The 22,996-nt window shown below is 36.4% G+C and overlaps 1 protein-coding gene across 1 annotated transcript; it reads right to left on the reverse strand.

Annotated features, from left to right (window-relative positions):
• Positions 1–227: 227 nt before the first annotated feature.
• LOC149838440 (uncharacterized) lies at positions 228–22,195 on the reverse strand. The gene is made up of 7 exons (XM_090007691.1): positions 21,480–22,195; positions 2,682–2,798; positions 2,421–2,599; positions 2,243–2,336; positions 1,031–1,108; positions 582–683; positions 228–482 (listed from the first exon to the last, which is right to left on the reverse strand). Exons 1-7 carry the CDS (start codon positions 21,954–21,956, stop codon positions 354–356), a joined length of 1,176 nt encoding a protein of 391 aa, XP_089863817.1. The 5' UTR covers positions 21,957–22,195; the 3' UTR covers positions 228–353.
• Positions 22,196–22,996: the final 801 nt, after the last annotated feature.

The raw sequence follows: 22,996 nt of genomic DNA on the forward strand, positions 1-22,996 counted from the left end.
AAACTCTTGGCAGAACCAATAAACAACATTGGCAAAGACGCCAATAAATTAAGCCAAATGAAGGCATCAAAGGATCTTCATGCAAATTCACACCTGCAAATTGCTGGTGTATGATAAAATTAGCAGCAAGAAAGTCCATCTCCAAATATTTGGACTTCCTGTTAAAACTCACTTCTACATATGGCAAATTTTCAAAAGTACAAACAGATTACTATAATTATATTGCATTTCTTTCTTTGGAGAAAAATTTTACAGGACAAGAATCTTCACTTAATCAATCTCTGGATGATATGCAACAAAACTTCTCTTTCAAAAGGATGGCATAATCATCTCAACTACACGTGGTGAAGTTATCAATCCTTTCTTAAGGAGTCAAGTCTTCTTAGTCTCTGATCGAGCTGCGCCATTACCTCAGGTTCTTGCTTTTTCCGCTGTTTTGCTATGGTATTTGTTGTCATAGACCCAATCTTGTCAAAAGCTACCTATTATTTGTAAATCACATCATTATTTCTCGTGAGCATCATTAGAATATGGAAGCACGGTACAGTTAATAAAACACAAATATCTTAAGATCAACTTACTGTCAACAATTCATCCGGATCAAAAAGATGGTGAGACGTTCTTTGCAAAATGTCAATCACATCTCCTATTTGATGGGCATTCAACAATTCCTCTTCCTTCATCTGCAGCAACATCAGATGTCAAAAATGCATCCAAAAATGGATATATCTAGTTGATCAATCAGACATCAATATTATGAAACTATTTACATAAAAGATTAACCTGATCTGATGTAGTGAATCGTAGTGTTTCCATGGAAGGAAACAGGACAGCTGAGGATTGTAAGCAAACAATATTATATACAGAGTTGAGGAGAAAAATGAAACAAAATCATTGGCATACAAGTTTCTGACAGCAACACCAATTTTAAGAAGCAAAGCAAGGCATAAGACTAGATATATAAAAAAATTTACCCGATAATCATAAAACTTCAACTGTTTTATGTTATAATTCCATAATTTGCATTTACCTTGAAGATAGCTAAAGCAACACGGAATAGAACCTTCACACCCTCGTTGAAGAGGACATCCCACACCCGCATGGTTGTCTGAAAATTACCAAGATTAAAATATTACCATAAAGCAAAGCAACACTATAAACATCTACAGAAACAAACATCTATAGTTAGTTAAAAACACACAACAGCAGAGATATGCATATTATGATCACCAGAATGAGTGAGAAAGTCTTTTTCCTTATCATCTGTTGCAACATAGGAGGAAGGATTGTTTTCATGAAGAGTAGAAATGGTAGTCATGAACTAGAGGGATATTACATCTTTCAAAAAACAAAAGAGGAATATTACTAGTTAATGTTCGAAACTCAGTTTTGAGAACACATAGGACAAAAAGCTAAGAAATCATAAATGAGATGATCTAGAGCACCTAACCAATGTGGAGTATTATGACAAGTGTGATTCTCCACAAAACTAACGGTGATAAAAAAACAAGTGTTTCTAAAAGTTAGATAATGACTAGGCATAATAATATGAGTTGATCCTTATCCTGCTAGGTCCCTGAGTCCAAAAATAAGGGACTAATCAACTCCTTTCATCAATCAATCAAGTCACCTTTGACTTTTCTTCTTCCCATGGGTCCTACATTAAGAGATACAATTAGTCTTTTAAGGATGTGAAAATAATACAACTCTAAGCTAATATAGTGATCAACTAAAGCCTCCTAGATATGATCCCTAGCGTCACATAATTCTGACATTCAAACGTTACATAGGTACAAATGTGATATGGTTCAAGAAATGGATTATATGTCATTTTTCATGAAAAGTATAGTTTTCACTACATAATCATGTATGTGCACACATCAACAAATGCAACTGTGCAATGATAAACGTACTTGCACAACAGTGGGGGTAAATGGCTCAAAATACTAATGCATATGCATACAAATGCCAGAACCTTAGTAGCTGAAAAGTGCCAAAAACTATCTCTGTGTTAAACAACTTCCATGTTGAATGGAATATAAAGCTTGAAACAGAGAAATTAAACTTAGTAGACTAAGCAATGCAGGAAGAAGATTTGGTTCACGAATCTGTGAGCATACTAACACATGTTTGTGTGATCAGTTTTTTAGAGACCATGAGGCTTTTAATTGTTTATGAAACCATGTCTTTGTAAACTATTTTTTTAAATGATATTTTCTGTTCAGGAGTACAAAGGGCTTACCTCTGAAGGCAAGCTTTTAGAGAAGAGGCACAAAAACCATTCTGTGGCTACAAGAGACACGTCAAACTGCATAGCCTCTAAATGAGCAGAAATTCTGGATGTGATTTTCCCATTAGTCACATAGTGTTCATAAAAACAGGTGCTAACATCAGGTAGCTGAGAAACAACGACGACTAACCTTGGACATTTTTTGGCAAGCAGATCTTTGAACACTCTTTGCTCAACATGGCAACCAGATAAATTGTCAGTATAGCAGTCATTCACCAACACATTTTCCAAAAGGACAGCAAGCATCCAGAATGCATCTTCCTCTGTTTTCATCACAAGCAACAACAATGCAGCAACATAATTTAATCCCTGCATGCAAAAAGCAAAAATGCTGAGCATGAGTTCAGGAAACCAAGTAGAGAGTCCCTTGGATGGCCAAAACATGACTCACTTGACAATATCCAACATCAGAGTCCCTGAATGAATAGCCAACCAGAACATGTCGTAGAGATGCATGACCCTCTGGAGTGTCCAGCCAAGGATGGCATGGGAATGTACGTGGCAAGTCCTGCATTAATTTTGAAACAAAAATCAGAAAACAGAAAACATGAGAAACAACCACAGAAATTTCAGCCTTCAGAACATGAAAAAGAACAGCAAATTTTAATATCTTTGATTGGCTTGATGAATCAGAAAGACCAAGCTCCTACATATGCTGCCCAAAAGGTTTAATGGAGACGTGATACTTCTAAAGAGACCCATGTCTCCCCCCTCTCCCTCTACCCACCCACCCTCACATCCCCCAATTGTTAAGGTGCATGTACTATTTTATATATATGTATGTGTACATATATATGTAAATATATATTTATATATATAATATATAAATATATTATATATAGTATTATATATGGTATTATATATAATACTATATAGGCTCTCTCTTCTCTACTCTTTCTCTATATAATGGTGGGTGGGTGAAATTGTAAGGGTTGAGAGAGTGATGGGTAGTTTTTAGGCTTTTGTGTGTTTGAGTGTATTGTAGTGAGGACTTTATGTAATTTTCTTTTGTATTTTTAATGTTCTTTATTAATGAAATTATTCATTCACATTTCTAGTGTTTCATTTTAGTTCTTATATTTTTTATCCAAATGCATTATGTTTCGATTCTTGAAGTTCATTTTGGAGTGCATTGGGATCCTCGTTATTTCGTGACATGGTATCAAAGCAAGGCATCATGGCCTTGGAAAAGATTCGTATTAATGAATGGTATGGATTCAAGGATTTCGCATTCTGATATGTATCTTTGGGTTTTCTATTTTATATGTAAGATAGGTGTTTTTAAAAGGGTTATATTAAAAATAAATGTTTTTTTTAAATATGAATATGTAAAAATTGTTGTCTTTTGATATATGAAATATATATTTTTAGATTGGATTATGGATAATGTATATTGAAAAATTATATTTTGCAAAAATATGTGGTTTCTTAAAACCTTATATGTGTTTCATGTTTTGCAAAATATTAAATGTTGTATGTCGTTTAACGAATGTTTATACATGGATTATCTTTGAGATTTTTAATATATTGTGATGTTTCTTTGATGTTTTAGTTATGTAACCAAGCATGAATTTTAAGATAGATTGTGTTAACTCCATGATTAAGATTGTTAATCTTAGAATTTTTTTTTTGTATGGTATTGTTATTGGTTATAACATATATGTTTTCTATGCTCTCATAAGGTTCTTCTATGATCGTGTGAATGTGTTATTCCATGTATGTTTGAGTGATATTGCTCTATTTAAAATACCTTATTAAGAAAAATTATTCTCAAGTTAGTGGCTTGTGTATGATGTTGGATTAAGGAATTCTTGTATTATATTCTTAGGTATATGCCACAAGTAATTTTTATGATTATTATTGGATGGCATAAGCATGGTTTGTCATCATGTACTCAAATGCATATTTTAATAATATTAGTGTTTATGCTTCTTCTTGAGCATTTTATGAATAAAACTTGTATTTTTTAAAAGACCCTTGTATGCTTGCGCTTTTGACCATTGGTGGCTTATTGATTTGAACACTTGTGCACTTTTGTAACCCTTAGTGATTTCCTTCGTGTGCATTAATATTTCATTGCATGCTTGCATTTTGTGGATTGAATAAAATATTTATTTTATTTGGGCGGTCTTGTGTATGCCCTTTTGTGGGCTTTGTTGGTATGATTGATGGCTCTTGCTTTTTGGAGATTTTATATTTGTTGCATTATGATAAAATTTCTTGTATGACATATGTGGGTTCATGGTTAGTGATAGTTATGTTATTGAATTTCTATATAGTTCTTTGAGAATCTCTATATATGTTTTGACCCTCTTCTATGTTATGTGTTGTTGTTGTCACTTAGTAGACTTGCAATCTAGAATGAGTTATCTCTCTATATAGCTTGTTTATATTGTCCATGAATATGATTGCATCAATTAACATCTTGTTGTGCATATGATTGCATTATATTCATTCTAAGTTTTCATCTACCGTTATTAGAATTTGATTTGAAACTTTGTTTTTTCAAAACACTTTCTATATGAACTCACTTATTTAGAAATTAATTTTTGTAAGTATTTATCGCCTTCTTATGACATTTGTGTGTCCATCACAAAATTTTATATGATGCATCTTCTTTGGCCTTGTTGTCATTGGGTCAGGGTTAGCTATTGAGGTGGGTTATGTGTGTTGTTAAAACATATGTAATAATACATCTATATATATATATATATAGATGTATTCATCTATATTCACCATAATACCCGATAGGGGTATTATGGTCTTTTCACAAGTACCTGATAGGGGTACTTGTTTTATTTCTTTTTATTTTCCTGTTTTTATTTTTCTTTTTTTGTTTTTTAGAATCTTTATTTGAGATACTAAAGGGGCCCCACAATGGAGTCGTTGGGGGCTCCTATCGACTCTATTGGGAGCCCCCTTTAGTCTCTCTTTGCTTATAAATAGGGGAAACCCCCTTGTATCTTTGTATTGCTCTTGAGAGCTCCTCTCCAATAAAAGGAGTATTTATTTTATGTGTGTAGCCTTGTTGTAAGGCCTTTCGTATATCCCTTAGTGGATTTCCTCTCTTATGCTTGTTTCTTTTGTCCGGTGTTGGACACAGTGAATGCATTTGCATTCTTGAATTCTTATGCATACTTCATTACATGGTATCAGAGCCATACGATTCTCTAAGGTGAAATATTGTCTCTCTCTACTTCCTTTCTATTTCACATCTTCATTTTGTAGCAATGGAAGTCAAGATCGACCTATCATTCAAGCTTAATGGGAAAAATTACATGATGTGGGCATCCGCAATGGAGAATAATCTCAAATGCAAGAAGCTTTGGGGTTATGTAATGGGAACCGTTCCGGAACCCCAACTTAAGCTCACAAAGATGGAAGAAGATCAAGAGAAAGCGCTTGAAGGTGATGCTCGTCTCAAGGCCATTGAGGATTATCATCACCAAATGGAAGATTGGGAGAGCAACCATGCAAAAATCCTAGCATGGTTTATGAATAACGTTGAACTTAAGGTATGTGCAAATATTGCAAAATTCTGTCGGGCAAATGAAGCTTGGTTTTTTTATGAAGGGTATGTATACCCAAAAGGATCTTGCAAGAGCTTACTTTTTGCAAGAAAAAGTGAGAACCAAAAAACAAGGCGACATGAGCATACAAGACTACTATAGGGCTCTAAATCCTTTGTGGGATGAATTGGCTCTTTTAGAGCCTAAATGGGTGGCTACGGAGGATGTGGAACTAAGACAAAAGCAAATGGAACAAGATAGATTGTTTCGATTTTTATTTGGGCTTCGTCCCGAATTTGAACAAGTTAGATCCCCACTCCTCCATAGATCTGTGTTTCCTCCTTTAGAGGAGGCTATTACCGAAATCACTCAAGAAGAGACTAGGCATAGCATGAGTAAAGCATAGATGAAGTTCTTGCCGTATCTAAACCCAGCAATCATGTTAAAACATACAAGCCACCTCTTTTTGGTAAGCAAGGGAGTGGTGGAAGAAAAATGATTATATGTCATCATTGTTATGAGCCGGGACATATTAAACCCATTTGCCCAAAGCTAAATGGGACATTCAAGCCAAAGATGGCTTCCGTTGAGGAATCCTCCACCAAAGAAGATGAAGGCAAAAACGGGGATCTCAAGGATACTCTTGGTCAAATTTTCATGGCTCTCCAACAAATTCTAAAGGCCACTTCTTCCACCTCCGGTGCCGCCATTGCCTCATCATCACCTCCCGATACGTACTCTTAGATCTTAGATTCCGGAGCCTCTTTTCACATGACTCCTCATGAAAATACATTAACCAACGTGAGCACCAATTCAAAAATATCTTGTCTCTACGGCCGATGGAACTTTTCTCAAAATAAATGGTATTGAAACTCTTGATTCTAAAAATATTCAAAATTTCTTTGTTCCAAAAGTAAGAATAGTTCCTAAACTAAATCTTAACATTTTTTCCGTTTCCCAAATTGCCGACCATGGATGTGAAATATCTTTCTCATCTCAAGGGTGCTTTGTGCAGGATCTCCGATTCGAGAAGCGGATTGGGCAAGGTCATAGGAAGGGAAATCTTTATTTTATGGATAACTTAACGCTCCCTAATACATTTTTTTGTACTTATGTCCAAGATAAAAATATTGAAACTTGGCATAAAAGGCTTGGACATCCAAGTTACTCTAAAATGTGTCTTTTTCTTTTTGGAAACAAGTTTTGTAAAGAAAAAGATATCAATTGCAAAGATTGCACTTTTGGAAAAATGAAGTCTATTCATTTTCCTATAATAACCTTTGTGTCAACAAGACCTTTTGAATTGGTGCATTCTGATGTACGGGGACCATCTTCGGTTCTATCTAAAGGTGGTTATTCGTATTATGTTACATTTATTGATGACTATACTAGATATGTATGAATCTATTTTCTTAACCTTAAATCGGAAGTTTTTAACTTTTTTAAAGAATTTTATGCAAAAGTTCAAAATCAATTTCAAAGCCGCATATCCATTCTTAGATCCGATTCGGGTGGAGAATACTTATCAAATGAGTTTCAATCATATTTAAAACAGCATGGCATTTGTCATCAAAAATCATGCCCAAGAACTCCTCAACAAAACGGTCTAGCGGAAAGAAAACATAGAGATATTTTAGAAACCACTAGATCATTACTCATTTCTAAAAATATTCCTAAAAATTTTTGGGTCAAAGACGTGTTAACCTCCACCTATTTAATCAATAGAATGCCATCTTCAAAATTGAACAATATCTCTCCTTATGAAAAGCTTTTTAATATAACGCCCGATTACAATCGTCTTCGTATTTTTTGGTGTAAATGCTTTATTCTTTTGCATAAAAGAGATAAATTATCACCAAAAGCAATTGAATGCGTGTTTTTAGGATACGGTAAAAATCAAAAGGGCTATAGATGCTTTGACTATAAAAGCAATAAGTTATTTGTCTCCAAAGATGTGACTTTTTTAGAAGATGAAAATGGTTTTGAAATATTGGAAAAACCAAATGAAATTGATTTTATGTTTATCAATGATCTTTTAGAAGATTCAAATGATGACTCTTTAAGTCATCCAGAATTTTTAATACTCATAATAATGATTCTCATGATATTGAGGTATCACCAACTAATGGTGACAAACTCCAAGTATACACTCGGCGTGAGCAAGCGCAACCTATTAGTGCTTTAGAAAAAATCTTGCGGCTAAATGAACCTCTAGAAGAAACCTCCCTCAGGCGATCTTCTAGAGAATCAATTCCACCTAATAGGTTTGTCTCTTATGAAACTCTCTCACCTAACTATAGAGCTTGTCTAATAGCCTTACATTCTTACTATGAACCTTCCCATTATAATCAAGCAAAATATATTCCTCATTGGGTTGAAGCAATGAAAGTTGAACTAGATGCTTTAAATAAAGCTAAAACTTGAGAAATAGTTCAACTTCCTCCAAATAAAAAAGCTATAGGATGTCGGTGGGTTTATAAAGTCAAAACAAAAAGTGATGGTTCCCTAGAACGATATAAAGCTAGATTAGTTGCTAAGGGATACTCACAAGAATATGACATTGATTATGAGGAGACTTTTGCCCCCGTGGCTCGCATAACAAGTGTTAGAACTCTAATTGTTGTAGCATCATCTAAGAAATGGCCTATATTTCAATTAGATGTTAAAAATGTCTTTCTTAATGGTCAATTGAATGAAGAAGTATATATGGACCCTCTGCCGAGAATTAATGTTAACCAAGGTCAAACTCTTTGATTATTAAAAGCTTTATATGGCCTTAAACAAGCCTTTGGTATGATAGATTTAGTGCTATCATGTTACAATTGGGATTTCGTTCATGTTATACTGACACTGCTCTTTTTGTTAAACGTGCAGGTAGTAGTATTATCATCCTTCTGCTTTATGTTGATGATATGAGCATCACTGGCAATGATGAAAGTGGTATTCTTAATGTTAAAAATATGTTAAAACATAATTTTAATATGTTTGATTTGGGTTTTCTCAGGTACTTTCTTGGTATAGAAGTAGCGTACTCTCCTCGAGGGTATATTTTGTCACAGATGAAGCTTGTTGCAGATATATGTTCCAAATCTGGGATTTCATATGACAAAAAGGTGGAGACTCCCGAGGTTATCAATGCTAAACTATGATTGGAGGATGGAGTTATGCTGGATGATCCTACGCCCTACATGCAACTCATTGGCTCTCTCACCTATCTGACTATCACCATGCCTGATATCGCTGATGTTGTGCACTCTGCAAGCCATTTTCAGCATGCCCCTACAACTTTGCATATGAGTGTTGTGCTTCGGATCATTCGCTACATAAAAAATACTTTAACTAAAGGGTTATTCATATCCTCACTTTCTTCCTTAAATTTACTTGCTTATACTGATGCTGATTGGGGAGGAAACCCAAATGATTGAGTCTCAACTACTGACTTTTGTGTTTTTTTAGGAGATTCGCTAATTGCTTGGAGATGCAAGAAACAGCAGAAAGTCTCGTTGTCTTCCACTGAAGCTGAGTACAGGGCCATGGCAACTACTACAATGGAACTTGTGTGGCTTCGAAGTCTTCTTCAAAATATGAGAGTCGAAATTACCGGTGCTTCGAAGCTTTGTTGCGACAACAAAAGTGCGATCTATATTGCTAGCAACCACATCTTTCATGAGAGGACTAAACATATTGAAATGGACTGTCACTATGTTCATGATAAATATCTTCGCGGGACAGTTACACTGCCATACGTCACTTCAGAATATCAACTTGCAGATTTCTTTACCAAAGCACTTTCTGCTCCTCGCTTCTTGTTTCTCCTTTGCAAACTTTCGCTCATCTCCCCGTAAAGTTTGAGGGGGGGTGTTAAAACATATGTAATAATACATCTATATATATAAATATATATAGATGTATTCATTTATATTCACCATAATACCCGATAGGGGTATTATGGTCTTTTTACAAGTACCCGATAGGGGTACTTGTTTTATTTCTTTTTATTTTCCTGTTTTTTATTTTTGTTTTTTTGTTTTTTAGAATCTTTGTTTGAGATACTAAAGGGGCCCCACAATGGAGTCGTTGGGGCCCCAACGGTCACAATTGTGACCGTTAGGGGCTCCCAACGACTCTAATGGGAGCCCCCTTTAGTCTCCCTTTGCTTATAAATAGGGGGAACCCCCTTGTATCTTTGTATTGCTCTTGAGAGCTCCTCTCCAATAAAAGGATTATTTATTTTATGTGTGTAGCCTTGTTGTAAGGCCTTTCGTATATCCCTTAGTGGATTTCCTCTCTTATGCTTGTTTCTTTTGTCCGGCGTTGAACATAGTGAATGCATTTGCATTCTTGAATTCTTCCACATACTTCATTACATGTGTCTCATGTCATCTTATCAGTCTAGATTCCCAATGATTAGTCTAGATTCCCAATGATTATGAGTGACGTGTTGTCACTTGTCCTGGGTCTGATGTATTAGAATATGGAATGGATATGGATCCTGATCCATATCCGATAGAGCACATGCATATTTGTAATATGTATTATTAATACAGGGCAATTTCGTCCACGTAAAATATTGTAACCCTATTAAACTTAATGATGTGTTAGTGCAGTCATTAAGAAAAGAAAGTGGCTGTTGATTCCCCAAGAAGAGTTTGTTCTCTCCTCCCCCCTTTATCGATTTCTTCACAAAGTACGCCAATTCAAAGGTAGGTTTTCAGCATCTTTGGGCATAAAAAGGATCTTCATCAGAGACATGACAAGCTGAGTTCCTCTTCTCTTCATCAGGTCACTTTCATTAATTCTGTTTTTTCGTTTTTCTCTTTGAAAAACCGAGTTCTTCTCCTTTTCTCTTCCTGTTTCACGCAAAAGCCGAGTTCTTATTTCACGTGACTTCTCCTAGTCACGTGAATCTGGTTTGGCAACAGCTTCTTCTCCTCTTCTCTTATAGTTTCATGCAAAAAGCCGATCTCCATTTTTTCTCTTCCTGTTTCACGCAAAAGCCGAGTTCTTATTTCACGTGACTTCTACTAGTCACGTGAATCTGGTTTGGCGACTGTTGGTCACGCCTTCTCTTTCCTCATTCATTCACAGATCTGAAATCTAAATAAATTCAGATCTGCTGTGCGTCCCACACAGATCTGAAATAATATCTAAGACCAGCTGTTCACGTCTCCCTTTCATTTCTGTCGAGTTCTCATTTTTTTTTTATAATATGTGTCGATTTCTGTCATAAATCATAAAGCTGCATCATTTTATGACAGCAGTCCAGATTCAGCCACTCTATTTCTGTCATAAATCATTTCTCTATGCCGATTTCTGTCATAAATCATAAAACTGTGTCATTTTATGATAGCAGTCTAGATCCAGCCACTTTACACCAAGTCATTTTTATTTTCAGCCACTGTTCTCTTTCTGTCATAAAGCCGATTTTTTGTCATAAGTCTACAAATGGATACTTCAGCCAATTCTGGTCTTTTTTCCAATTTTCTGGGGCAGCTAGTTTCAGAAAAACTAAATACAAACAACTATTGGACTTGTAAAAGGCAGATTACTCCTTTCATTCGAAGTCAAGATCTTTCAGGTCACTTGGATGGCTCCACTCCAATGCCTCAAGAATTTATCACAACCGAAGCAAAAGAAGACGGAGGATTATCAAACATCATTCGCAACCCTGCATTTGTTGCTTGGATGAAGCGCGATCAGGCCCTCGTCGCGTACATCACCTCCACATTGTTGCAAGAAGTATTGGTTTCTATTGCTGATGATTGCACATCTAAAGTATTGTGGGAGACTCTAGCTCAGACCTATTCTCAGATATCAGAGGCTAAGGACAAGCGTGAATTTCAGCTTTTAAAAAAGGGGGCAATGACCATTATTGAATTTTTAAACCAAGTCAAAAGCATCACAGATCAATTAGCCATTGTTGGATATCCAGTGTCAGATAAAGAAAAGGTGTAAGAGACACTGAATGCCCTGGGATCAGAGTATCATGTTCTTGTCACTTCTTTATTATGCTTGTCTACGTTGCCCAATTTTGAGGAATTACGTGCTAAACTCTTCCAGTACGAGGAATATGGTATGTAGACTCTGGGGCAGCAGCTCATGTCACTGGCAATGCAGGTAAGTTCTCTACTTTGACTCCCTATTTTGGTAAATCTAATATTGTAACTGGAGATGGGACTCACTGCTCTATTTCAAACGTAGACAACGTCCTCATCCCCTTGTCCGAGTCTTCATCCATTCTTTTATCTAATGTTGTTCATGCACCAAACATTAAGAAAAATATTGTCTCTGTTTCTAAGCTTGTTAACTCTACCAATTCATCTGTAGAATTTACTCTTACTTCTGTCTTTGTCAAGGATCTTCAAACGAAAGAGATGTTCGCTAAAAGAGAGCGACGTGGAGACATGTATATCTTCAATGAAGATTCAGTCGCCAGTGTCCTGAAGCCCAAATCCGATCATGTCTCTAAAAGTATTCTAAGTATATCCAAATGTAATAAGCCAGATCTTTGGCATTCCCGTCTTGGTCATTGTAGTCAAGTCTTTATTGAAAAAATAGTGTCCAATGGTTTTCTTTCAGAGTTTGTTTCACCTTCGTTGAAAGACAAAGTGTGTCCCAGTTGTCAGGTTTGCAAAAGTCATGTACTTCCTTTTCATCAAATAAATAAAAGAGCTTTCATGCCTTTTGAGATAATATGTTCCGATGTTTGGGGCCCAGCCCCCAATCCTTCCTCTTCTGGAAGTAAATATTATGTATCCTTTATTGACAGTTTCTCTCTTTTTACCTGGATATTCTTTATGAAGCACAAATCAGATGTTTTCCTTATTTTCCGTCACTTCCATGCCTACGTTAAAACTCAATTCTCCCAAAATATTCAAACTCTCTAATGTGATGGAGGTGGTGAGTACTCCTCCAAAGAATTTTTAGATTTTCTCCAAGATAATGGGATACATCGTAGAGTTTCTTGCCCGTACACTCCACAGCAAAATGGAACTGCTCAATGCAAACACAGACACATTGTGAAAAGTGCAATGAGTATGATGCATGGTTATAACTTGCTTATTGGTCTTTGGACAGAAGTTTTTCATACTGGCACTCATGTGATAAATCGTCTTCTTATGTCTATCCTTGAAAATCAGTCTCCCTATTATGTTCTCTTTGGTGTACATCCCGATTATGATGAGTTACGAGTTTTTGGATGCACATGTTATGTACATATCGATAAATCCATGAGAACTAAATTTCAGGACAAAGCCTCTATATGCCAATTTGTAGGCTATGCAGATGAACACAAGGGTTACTGGTGCTATGATCCTGCCAATAAAAAGATCAAAATCTCCAGAAATGTTGTTTTTGATGAAAATAGTTTTTTGGAAAATAAAGCAGATCACAATCGTGATCATATTGATGCAGCTGCTAATTGCTATAATCCATGACTCAGTGCTGAACTTATTTCGCACGTTGCAGTACATACTACTTTGGCTCCTGAAAGCATACATGATGAGACGACTTCAGATAAGGTATCAGAAACAAAATGTCTGAGATACAAAGAAAATGTCTATACCAGGAGATCCAAAGAGCAAACAGATGTACCTGCTAGAGAACATGTGGCATTGCCCAACGACAGAGAGGCACCAAGAAGATCAGGCAGGATAAGACATCCTATTGAAAAATTGGTGAGTTATGACAACTTTTCTATAGATTTTCAGATCTTTCTATCCAAGATTAAAAAACACGAGGAACCACTTGGGTTTTGTCAAGCTATTCAATCTAACAAATGGATTGAAGCGATGAATGAGGAGATCGAGGCACTTCATGAGTGTCAAACATTGAAGATAGTTGGTCGTCCCCCAGATAAAAATGTTGTTGGCTCAAAATGAGTATATAAGATTAAATATAAACCGGATGGTAGCATTGAACGATACAAGGCATGCCTTGTTGCCAAAGGTTTTACTCAAAAATATGGTCAAGATTATGATCAGACATTCAGCCCAGTGGTGAAAATGAGAACTATTCGTATTATTCTTGGCCTTGAACATGGGTGGACCCTTAGTCAGCTTGATGTTAAAAATGCATTCCTTCATGGAGATTTAAAAGAAGAGGTCTACATGGAGCAACCTCAAAGTTATGCAGAGAGAAATCCAAAAGAATATGTATGCAAATTAACCAGAGCATTGTATGGTTTAAAGCAAGCCTCCAGGTCATGGTTTGAAAGCTTCTCCTTAGAGACTCAGAACCACGGTTTCTTTCGCTCCCAACTAGATCATTTTCTATTCATATACAGGGATGGAACCACTATAGTTTTCTTACTTATATATGTTGATGATATTGTGATCACTGGTAATGCTCCGGACCATATTCAACAAATTAAAGTTTTACTAAGTATGCGGTTCAAGATGAAAGATCTTGGGGAACTAAGATATTTTGTTGGTGTAGAGGTGGACAGACAGGATGGAAAAATGCTATTAACTCAACACAAATACACTCTTGCCCTTCTGGCCAAAGCAGGAATGACAAATTGCAAACCTCTGCCCACACCCAGTGTTGTCAATCAAAAACTCAGTCTTTGTGATGGTGAGTTATATCCTGATGCAGGCAAGTATCGCAGTTTAGTGGGGCATGCTACAATACCTCACTTTTACTTCTGTAAATCACGTATCTCAATTCATGCATGAACCGAAAACTGGTCATATGGATGTCGTCAAACGCATTCTTCGTTACTTAAAAGGCACGGTGGGTAATGGACTCACATATGTACAATCTTCATGGGGAACACCAAAACATAACATATTGGCCTATACAGATGCAGACTGGGCAGGGGACCCAGATAAGAGGAGGTATGTTTCAGGATACTGTGTTTTTATTGGAGGAAATATTGTTTCATGGAGTAGCAGAAAACAGAAGGTTGTGGCGAGATCTAGCACAAAGGCAGAGTATAGATCTATGGCAGCCACCACAGCAGAAGTGACCTGGATTAGGCATTTACTTACAGAGATGGGAGAGAATATCTCAAGTTCGGCTCTTATGTGTGATAATAAAAGTGTTATACAAATTGCGTTCAATCCTGTTCATCACAATCAGACTAAGCATATTGAGATTGACCAACATTTCATCAGCCAAAAGTTAGCAGACAAAGAAATTGAACCGATTTATGAGTCTTCAGAAGACCAAGTCACTGATATGTTCACAAAAGGTCTCACAAGTAACTGTTTCTGGTATCTAAAGAACAAGTTACACCTGGTTCACTCCCATGCGCAACTTGAGGGAGGGTATTAGAATATGGAACGGATATGGATCTTGATCCATATCCGATACAGCACATGCATGTTTGTAATATGTATTATTAATATAGGGCAATTTCGTCCATATAAAATATTATAACCCTATTAAACTTAATGATGTGTTAGTGCAGTCATTAAGAAAAGAAAGTGGTTGCCGATTCCCCAAGAAGAGTTTGTTCTCTCTCCTTCCCCCTTTATCGATTTCTTCACAAAGTACGCCAGTTCAAAGGCAGGTTTTTCAATCTTATCAGTCTAGATTCCCAAGGGTTATGAGTGACGTGTTGTCACTTGTCCTGGGTCTGATTGATAGTTGATTGGCCTCTGAATCCATGTTTTTTTTGTTGAACCAAAAATGTTTGTTGGGGTGAGTTGTGTGCACCTAGTTTTTGTTAATTTTGATTGTCGGCTTATAGTTTGGCTCTAACTGACGGTCATTTGATCTCGGGTTCTGTGAGTGTGTTGTATCACTCATTTGTATATTTGGTCACTGTTATTATGACAGATGCTTGTAATTATGTTTACCTGTGATGGCTATCTATTTTTTAAACCATGGTGTTTCGAAAGATTATTAAAATTGATATCCTTATTCTTCTTGATGACATTAGTTTGTTTTTATTACAAGCTTTCTTACTTCGTGTGTTTTTTCCTCTTATGCCTCTTATTTAAGTGTCATTTTATGTAGATAAGAGATGTTTTTTGAATATGTTGAGTTATGTGCACTCATTGGTGTCATTTTCAGTTTTACAATCATTTGTGAGGTAAAGTATGTGCACTTCTTGTAGTTGTAACTAGTATTTGACCCATAAGTGGTCCTTGTTTATTCACACTTTGTTGTGTTTGTAAAGCCCACAAGTGGCATTGTGATGGTGATCTTGTTCTAGTAGCTGATACACTTAAATTTTGAGGTTTGAAGGTCTAGTGAGGTGATTACTTGTGGTGGTCGAACTATTGTTAAGATTTGCAAATATCATTCATTCTGTTATGTGGGATTTTTAAATCTCTCCATAAATTTTCTAAACTCATTTTTCCTTGAATGGGAAATGGTTATCGAAATATTTTCATGCATTTTGCATTGAATATGCTTTAATAGCATGATCAAGGATATTTTAAATTTGTTCTATGATGGATTGTCTTGCGTGTTTTGCATAAACTTAATTAATGCTTTTCTAAGCATGTGTTAATGAAAGATCTCTTATATTTTACTTGTGACTCTTTGTGAGTTGTTGGTGTGTATCTCCATTGTGAGATTCCTTGGTCTTAACATTTCTTGATATTTGTGGGTTTTTAAATCTTTTCATACTTTTTGTAAATTGTTATCCCTTGAAAGGTTTTCTTGAGATTGGTCCATAAGTGACTTTTTTCATTGATTCTAAACTATTACATGGTTCATTCATATATGCATTAATTGTGTGGTTAATATTACTTCTAAAATGTAATAATTGATTGATTCATATTTATTTATTTTTTCTTAAATATTTATTGAATGATTTGAATCATTTCTTGTATCTTCCATTGTGTAAAAATTATTCGTTCTTAAAAGAAAATCAATCTATGAGTAATTTATTCTCCTTTGTGGGTTCTTATGATGTAAACTCCTTTGTGAGTTATTTGTTCATGGTATTGATGTTTTTTGAAAACCCATATTTCATGCCTTTTATGCATTAATGAGTTTTTCGTGATAGATATGTGTCTATGTCACATGGGTGCGGGTGCGGGGATTCGACACTTCCAAAAAACCTGGGTGCGACAGGGGCAAAAATGTAAATATATATAAGGGGGTCCGGGGGTTCCCCCGGCGCAGGTCGGGAGTCCAATTTTTTTTGCTAGTGTGTGTTTATTTGAAGACTCGTTACCCACGTTCTGCTTGTTGTGTACTTTGAGGCAACAGGATAAAATTGATGAAATGAAAGGATTGGCAATCCCAGCCTGCTGCGTTCTGCTGATTGTCATGATTCAATCATGTCTGAAACTCCCTGGTCTTCACGAAAAAAAATATAAGCGCAAGGTTTGATGTGGTTTGTTGGAGAGAGAGTCTTCATGAGGCCTACGACTCCACTGCCACGCCATAGGATTTTTCAAATTTCATTTTATATACAGCTGCACAGAGATGACAGCTAAAAGAAATTTATTGGATTTGACATGTGAAAAAGAGAGGTTTACACAAGGCTACAGCTGGAGCACCGAGATACTAATAGTTTTTATTCTACACAAGGCTACATCTCGTCAGGAGAATAGTGAATACTAATAGCCAGCAAGGCTACCACCATCATTAACATTTATTATGGAGAGAGAAAATCCTTTACGAAAAAGAAGGATCCGGATGGTTTTAAAAGTGCCCCTTTATAAAACAAGAGGGGCAGCAGCAAGCAGCTGTCAGCAGAATTTTTTTTTTTTTAAATTCTGCTGCCCATTTCACAGGGCAAATTTAAAAAAAAAAAATCAAAAAAAAAAAAATGGACCGAAATGATCCTGGGTGCGGTCAACGCACCCAGGATCGGGTTGACCTCACCCGGTGCCGCACCCGCATCCGCGTCGAGTCGAGTCGACGCGGGTGCGGCACCCTGCTAGCCGAATCCCTGTGACATAGATATGTGTGTATTGACTTTGAATAATACATGTTTACATGAATGCTTTAATAATTAATGATTTATGAGCTTATCCTTGAGATATTTTATGTATGCATCTTTTTTTTATAATATGCAATTATGTTTTTTTATGAATTAAGAACTATGATGTCTTAATTATTATATATTGAGGTAAGTCTCTCAATGACTATTGTGTTTGAAATTAATGATTTTTCAAAATTGATGTTGAAAAAGTTTACTTTAAATGTTTTTTTAAAATGTTAAATTGTCTTATTAAATATTTTTTGTAACTAATATAGTTATTTTTTGAAATCTTCTTATGATAGATATATGCATAGTTGAAATTTTTGTTATCTCTATTTATAAGTCCTCAAGTATTGATGATATTGAAGACTCTAAAGACCCTTTGTATAATAGAGCATATGTTTGAAGATCAAGAGCACCACTTAAGGAAGCAATGAATGGAAGAACTTGATGAAGTCAAATGAAAACCTTTTATCTAATGGGTCTTTTGTTTGTATTTGCAAACTTACACTAGTCACTATAAGTTTGAGAGGGGGTGTTAAGATGATTGTACTATTTTATATATACGTATGCATACATATATACGTATATATTTATACATATTATATATTATAAGTCAACTTAGGTTGACTTTAACTAGCCGTTGGAGGCTAGTCCAACGGATAGATATCTAGCCGTTGGAATAGGTCCAATGGCTAGTCAAACTAGCCATTGCTCCAACAGCTAGATACGCTCTCTTTACTCTCTCTTCTCTCGTCTTTCTCTATATAATGGTAGGTGTGTGTATGTGTGAGGGTTGAGAGAGTAGAGTGATGGGTAGTTTTTAGATTTTTGTGTGTTTGAGTATATTTTAGTGAGGACTTTATGTAATTTTCTTTTGTATTTTTAATGTTCTTTATTAATGAAATTATTCATTCACATTCCTTGTGTTTCATTTTAGTTCTTATGTTATTTGTCCAAATTCATTATGTTTTGATTCTTGGAGTTCATTTTGGAGTGCATTGGAATTCATGCCATTTCGCGACACCAATTATATTACATGTCCAAAATCTTCCAAATATAACATCACAATGACAAGCACCTTAGCAAGGACTTGAAAAGCAAAGTTCATAAAATGATGGGACAGAAGCAGATGCACTGATCAGCAATAAAATCGTACTGTGACTCGAGTGAATATACAAACCAATTTCGCATGCAACTTCTAATACAATGTTTCTATGAGTCTTTCTAGTCAAGTAGCAAATTTGACACAAATTTTCATTGCATTCATGACAGCCAACTTCCAATTGTTTAGCCACTGTACAGAATAAGAAACAATCAACAGAATATGACTTGCTCTTGGATGTCCCAATTAAGGACTATTTTTCTGTAATGAAATCCAGTGAAGCACTAATGAAAATTGGTAGCTCTGCAGTTTGACTTGACAAGAATGAAATAGCAAGGAAAACATTAGGTGAAAATGAATGTTGCTATGACATGTTGAATATGTGATATTCTTTCATGATTACATTCCACTCATCAAAGAAGTATCAATTCACTCAAACATTTATAGAGATATTGTGTGATGGATAACAGTAAGATAAGTCAGGCAGCTCATTCATCAATATGATACTGAATAAACAAACGTAGATACATTATACCAGAAAACTTAAGAGATGGACATCACTCACTCACCATGACTTGTGCAAAGTCCTAAAAAAGGGAACACATGGATGGATAAATTGAAATTAGCGAGCGCTAAAATGCACAAAGTCTACAACTATGAAGTTTCAATTTTAAAATTTCCCTTGTAGGAGTTGGCTGAAGAAAATCCAGATCAGAAGCCATTACTTTAGTTTTCGCTTATAGTACTCTGAGGGCTCACTTAGCCACGTGTCATTGACTCGATTTTTCAACACCCTGAACCTACACTATATTATCTATTGTTTCAAGGTAATAAAGTTAAAACTGGTATGCCTTGCATCTGCAATATCACAGCAATCTTTATTATTATTATCTCTAGGAAAAAAATACCACAATTTAGCTTAAACATTCAACCACCTATGAACCAGTTTTGACAGGATAAGGATCCTCAATCTTGGCTTACTGTCTAAAATGAATTTGACAAGGTTTCTGTCAGGATAGAAGTAGATCTAGGATATAGATTCCATATATATATGGTTCTGATTGTTTGGATGCTAAAAATTGACTCTTACAGACCTGCGTCAGAAAGCCTATGAACAACAACTGAACTGTGTTTTTGTATTTTGTTATTCTTGATAGGTTCAGATCAGTATCAATACCGGAATATATCAGGCCTTAATGAATATGATCAGAAGTTATGAAGTTTAAATATGAACCTGAACACATCAGATTGGACCCCCATGTGGCCCAATATAAGGACTGAACATGGAATACAATGTTACAGAGACCTAGGTTAGACTAGGAATTAGGCAGAGTTTTATGAGAGGAACATGATATTCATGGATAGGACCTAGATCAATACAACATAGACATGGTTAGTGAAGGTGAAGTTGACATCTCTATAAGACCCCCTGCCAATAGGCAGTTCTTTCATGAGAAACTGCGAAAATCTCAAGGAGTGGAGCCATTAATACAGACCTATCCTACCTTTTTCTTTGCTTTTGATTACCCAACTTCTGCTCCACCTAACAGACTCTCCCATCTGATTTATTTCCTGTCTAGGGTTGAAAGAAACAACTATCTACTGTTATTAAGGCAACAACATTCTGTGACTTGTTGGATGATCAATAAGCAAATACAAATGATCAAAGGAAGTACAAAATTACAGATTGGAAGTAGGCAATGCAAGATAAATCTAATGCAACTAACAGAACTGGCCAAAAGTGTAACGACCCCAACTCATACCCCTTAAAAATGCAGATTGGCTCATACTCAACCTTGTCGATGATACCTGAGCTAAGCTCAGACTCAAAAACATCGGTTAAAAATCGAGGTTCAAACGATTTTTCTCCCAGACTTAGAAAAAATTTTGATAAAATCAGAAAATGACTAAGTACGAAAATACACGATATTACAAAAAGTCAAACCTTTACTTCCATACAATAATGATAAAAGAATGCAACATAATTCTTTAAGACATGGCAGCAATTCCTAGCTTCAAATTGGGTCAAGGTTGTTCAAGTAGGATTCTAGGGTGGAACCTTGCAACCTATATCACATGGATACTCCATTTTTACCCCCGTTCCATATCCCCTTATATACCAATCATACGTGAAACTCCATGAAAATTCCTGTATCTCCATATCGGGAGCCATATCCATGTGGCATAGCTTGCAACTATGTGGTGAAGCCATTCACACATCAAATGAAGACTGAAGCATTTTTTGCATCTTTATAGATGGAAACAACTAACAAGGTGCTTGTCCAAAGATTTTGAATATCAGAAATGTAGGACCAAATCTTGCTTGATGACTTAAATATCATTTGGATGTCAAGAATTGGCAAAAATCAGGCATGAAGGATTCTTCACGCATCCGAAAGCTACGTAGCATCAAGTTTCTACAATGTCATTTTTAAACAAAATATTAATGATGACAACAATAATAATGACGTTGATCATGATGATAATGGTCACGATAAAATCTGCAAATTCATAAGCATCAATAATAGCATACGAGGCTATAAGAACAATTGAGAAACCAATGCACCATTGATCATCAAACAGTAACCAAAAACATGATTTTTACCCACAGAACCATTGAATTCATGAAAGAAATAAAGGAACCCAATAAAAAGAAAAAAGGAAAAACTAAAACTGCAAACCCACATGATCGATCTGCAGGGTCGCAGGCGTGACCTTGCCCTCAACAGCCTTGATGAGATCAGCGTAATAGCTCTCCGGGACCGTCGACCTCTTCTTCGCCGCACCGGACAGGGACAGCCAGACCTTCGGCCTGAGAACAGGGGGAATCCCCTTCCTGATAAGCCTCCGCAGCAGGATCGAATTCGCGAGGACGGAAATCTTCAGCGAAGAGACCGTAATCCCCTCAGAGATCGAAGAAATCTGCGGCTGCAGGTACCAATTGGCGCCCTTGTTGGCCTCTAAAGCCCACCAGACGCGGCCCTGCTGCCTCACCCTCTCCCTCACCTCGTTCAACACGTTCACATCGTCGAGGTTCCCCTCCACGGTGAACTCGTAGAGGTCGGTGAACTTCACCGTGATGGTGGCGTTCTTCTTCGCGACATTCGCATTGTTGGTGGTGGCATTCTTCCAATGGGGCCTCTGAGCCTGAGTTGCGTGCATCCCAAGAGCCAGACGAGCAGGAAAACGAGATGGGTGTTTAGGGGAGAGGGAGGAGGAGGAGGACCAACGATGGTGCCATTGTAGAAATGAGCATAGATGGTGGGGGGAGAAATGATGGCCTGGGCCTGTTCTCTGGTTTTTTAACGTTTTAGAGAGGGTTGGATGGTTGGTTTCTCATGGGAAAGATTGGTGAGGACCTGGTAAAAGGGGGGAGGAGAAAATGGTGGTGGTGAGGAATGGGGATTGGGGGGGGGTCTTTGGGGGTGCAGTGTAGGAAAATACGTCGCCTAAGAACAAGGTGGTGGTTGATAACACGATGATACGGATCGATAGCGATCCCTTGTCATTACATACCTTGTCTTTCCAATCTATCCTAAAAAGGATAATTTGTCAATTTGGCACTTACTTTTTTGGTATAATTCAGAAGCAGACTCAACTTTTAAAAAGTTTTCAGTACACTGAAACATTGTTATGATTAATAAAAATATGTTAAAATCTGTTTCAAATCTGAAAAATGACTTCAATTTTTATTAAGCATTTTTTTTCTTATCTATGCCTTCAACTCCGATCTCTTTTTCTAATTAGTTGAACCAATTTGTTATGGCATGGGAACATGTTTTATGAGACATTTGTACATGAAGGAAACCACTCGCTTTTCCTGTTGCACTCACTCATCAGTCGCTTCTGATTTTCATTTCATTCTTTATTTTTTCCACAATATTTGACTGAGCGTAGTGGGCTCAATGTCCTTTTCACTAAGAAACCGCGTCTTATTGATTCCACAGAAGGTTAGATGAGATGGGTTCCCTTTTCTTATGATCTAAACATCATCACACTGACCGAGGTGGTATCCCATGTGGTAAGGGGATCTTGTGCCAAGCTTAAGGCCCAGGTTCCGATCCGTCTGCCACATGGGACTTAAGGGATATCTAGTAGGGGTCTGCCTGAGCCCTAGCTTGTCTATTAAATAAACATCAGCACACTGTGTGCATAAATCAAAAATAATAAAATGAAAAAGGGTAAAAAAAAGCAAGCTCTTT

Source organism: Nuphar pumila, chromosome 5 (assembly GCF_984573655.1).
Source record: "Nuphar pumila chromosome 5, dmNupPumi1.hap1.1, whole genome shotgun sequence".
NCBI lineage: Eukaryota > Viridiplantae > Streptophyta > Magnoliopsida > Nymphaeales > Nymphaeaceae > Nuphar > Nuphar pumila.

Coding starts and splice junctions, on each gene's coding strand:
- LOC149838440 (XM_090007691.1), bottom strand. CDS start 21,956: ATGCACGCAACTCAGGCTCAGAGGCCCCATTGGAAGAATGCCACCACC. Junction 2,600..2,681: donor CTGATGTTGGATATTGTCAA/GTGAGTCATGTT, acceptor TTTTGCATGCAG/GGATTAAATTATGTTGCTGC. Junction 483..581: donor ATCCGGATGAATTGTTGACA/GTAAGTTGATCT, acceptor TACAAATAATAG/GTAGCTTTTGACAAGATTGG.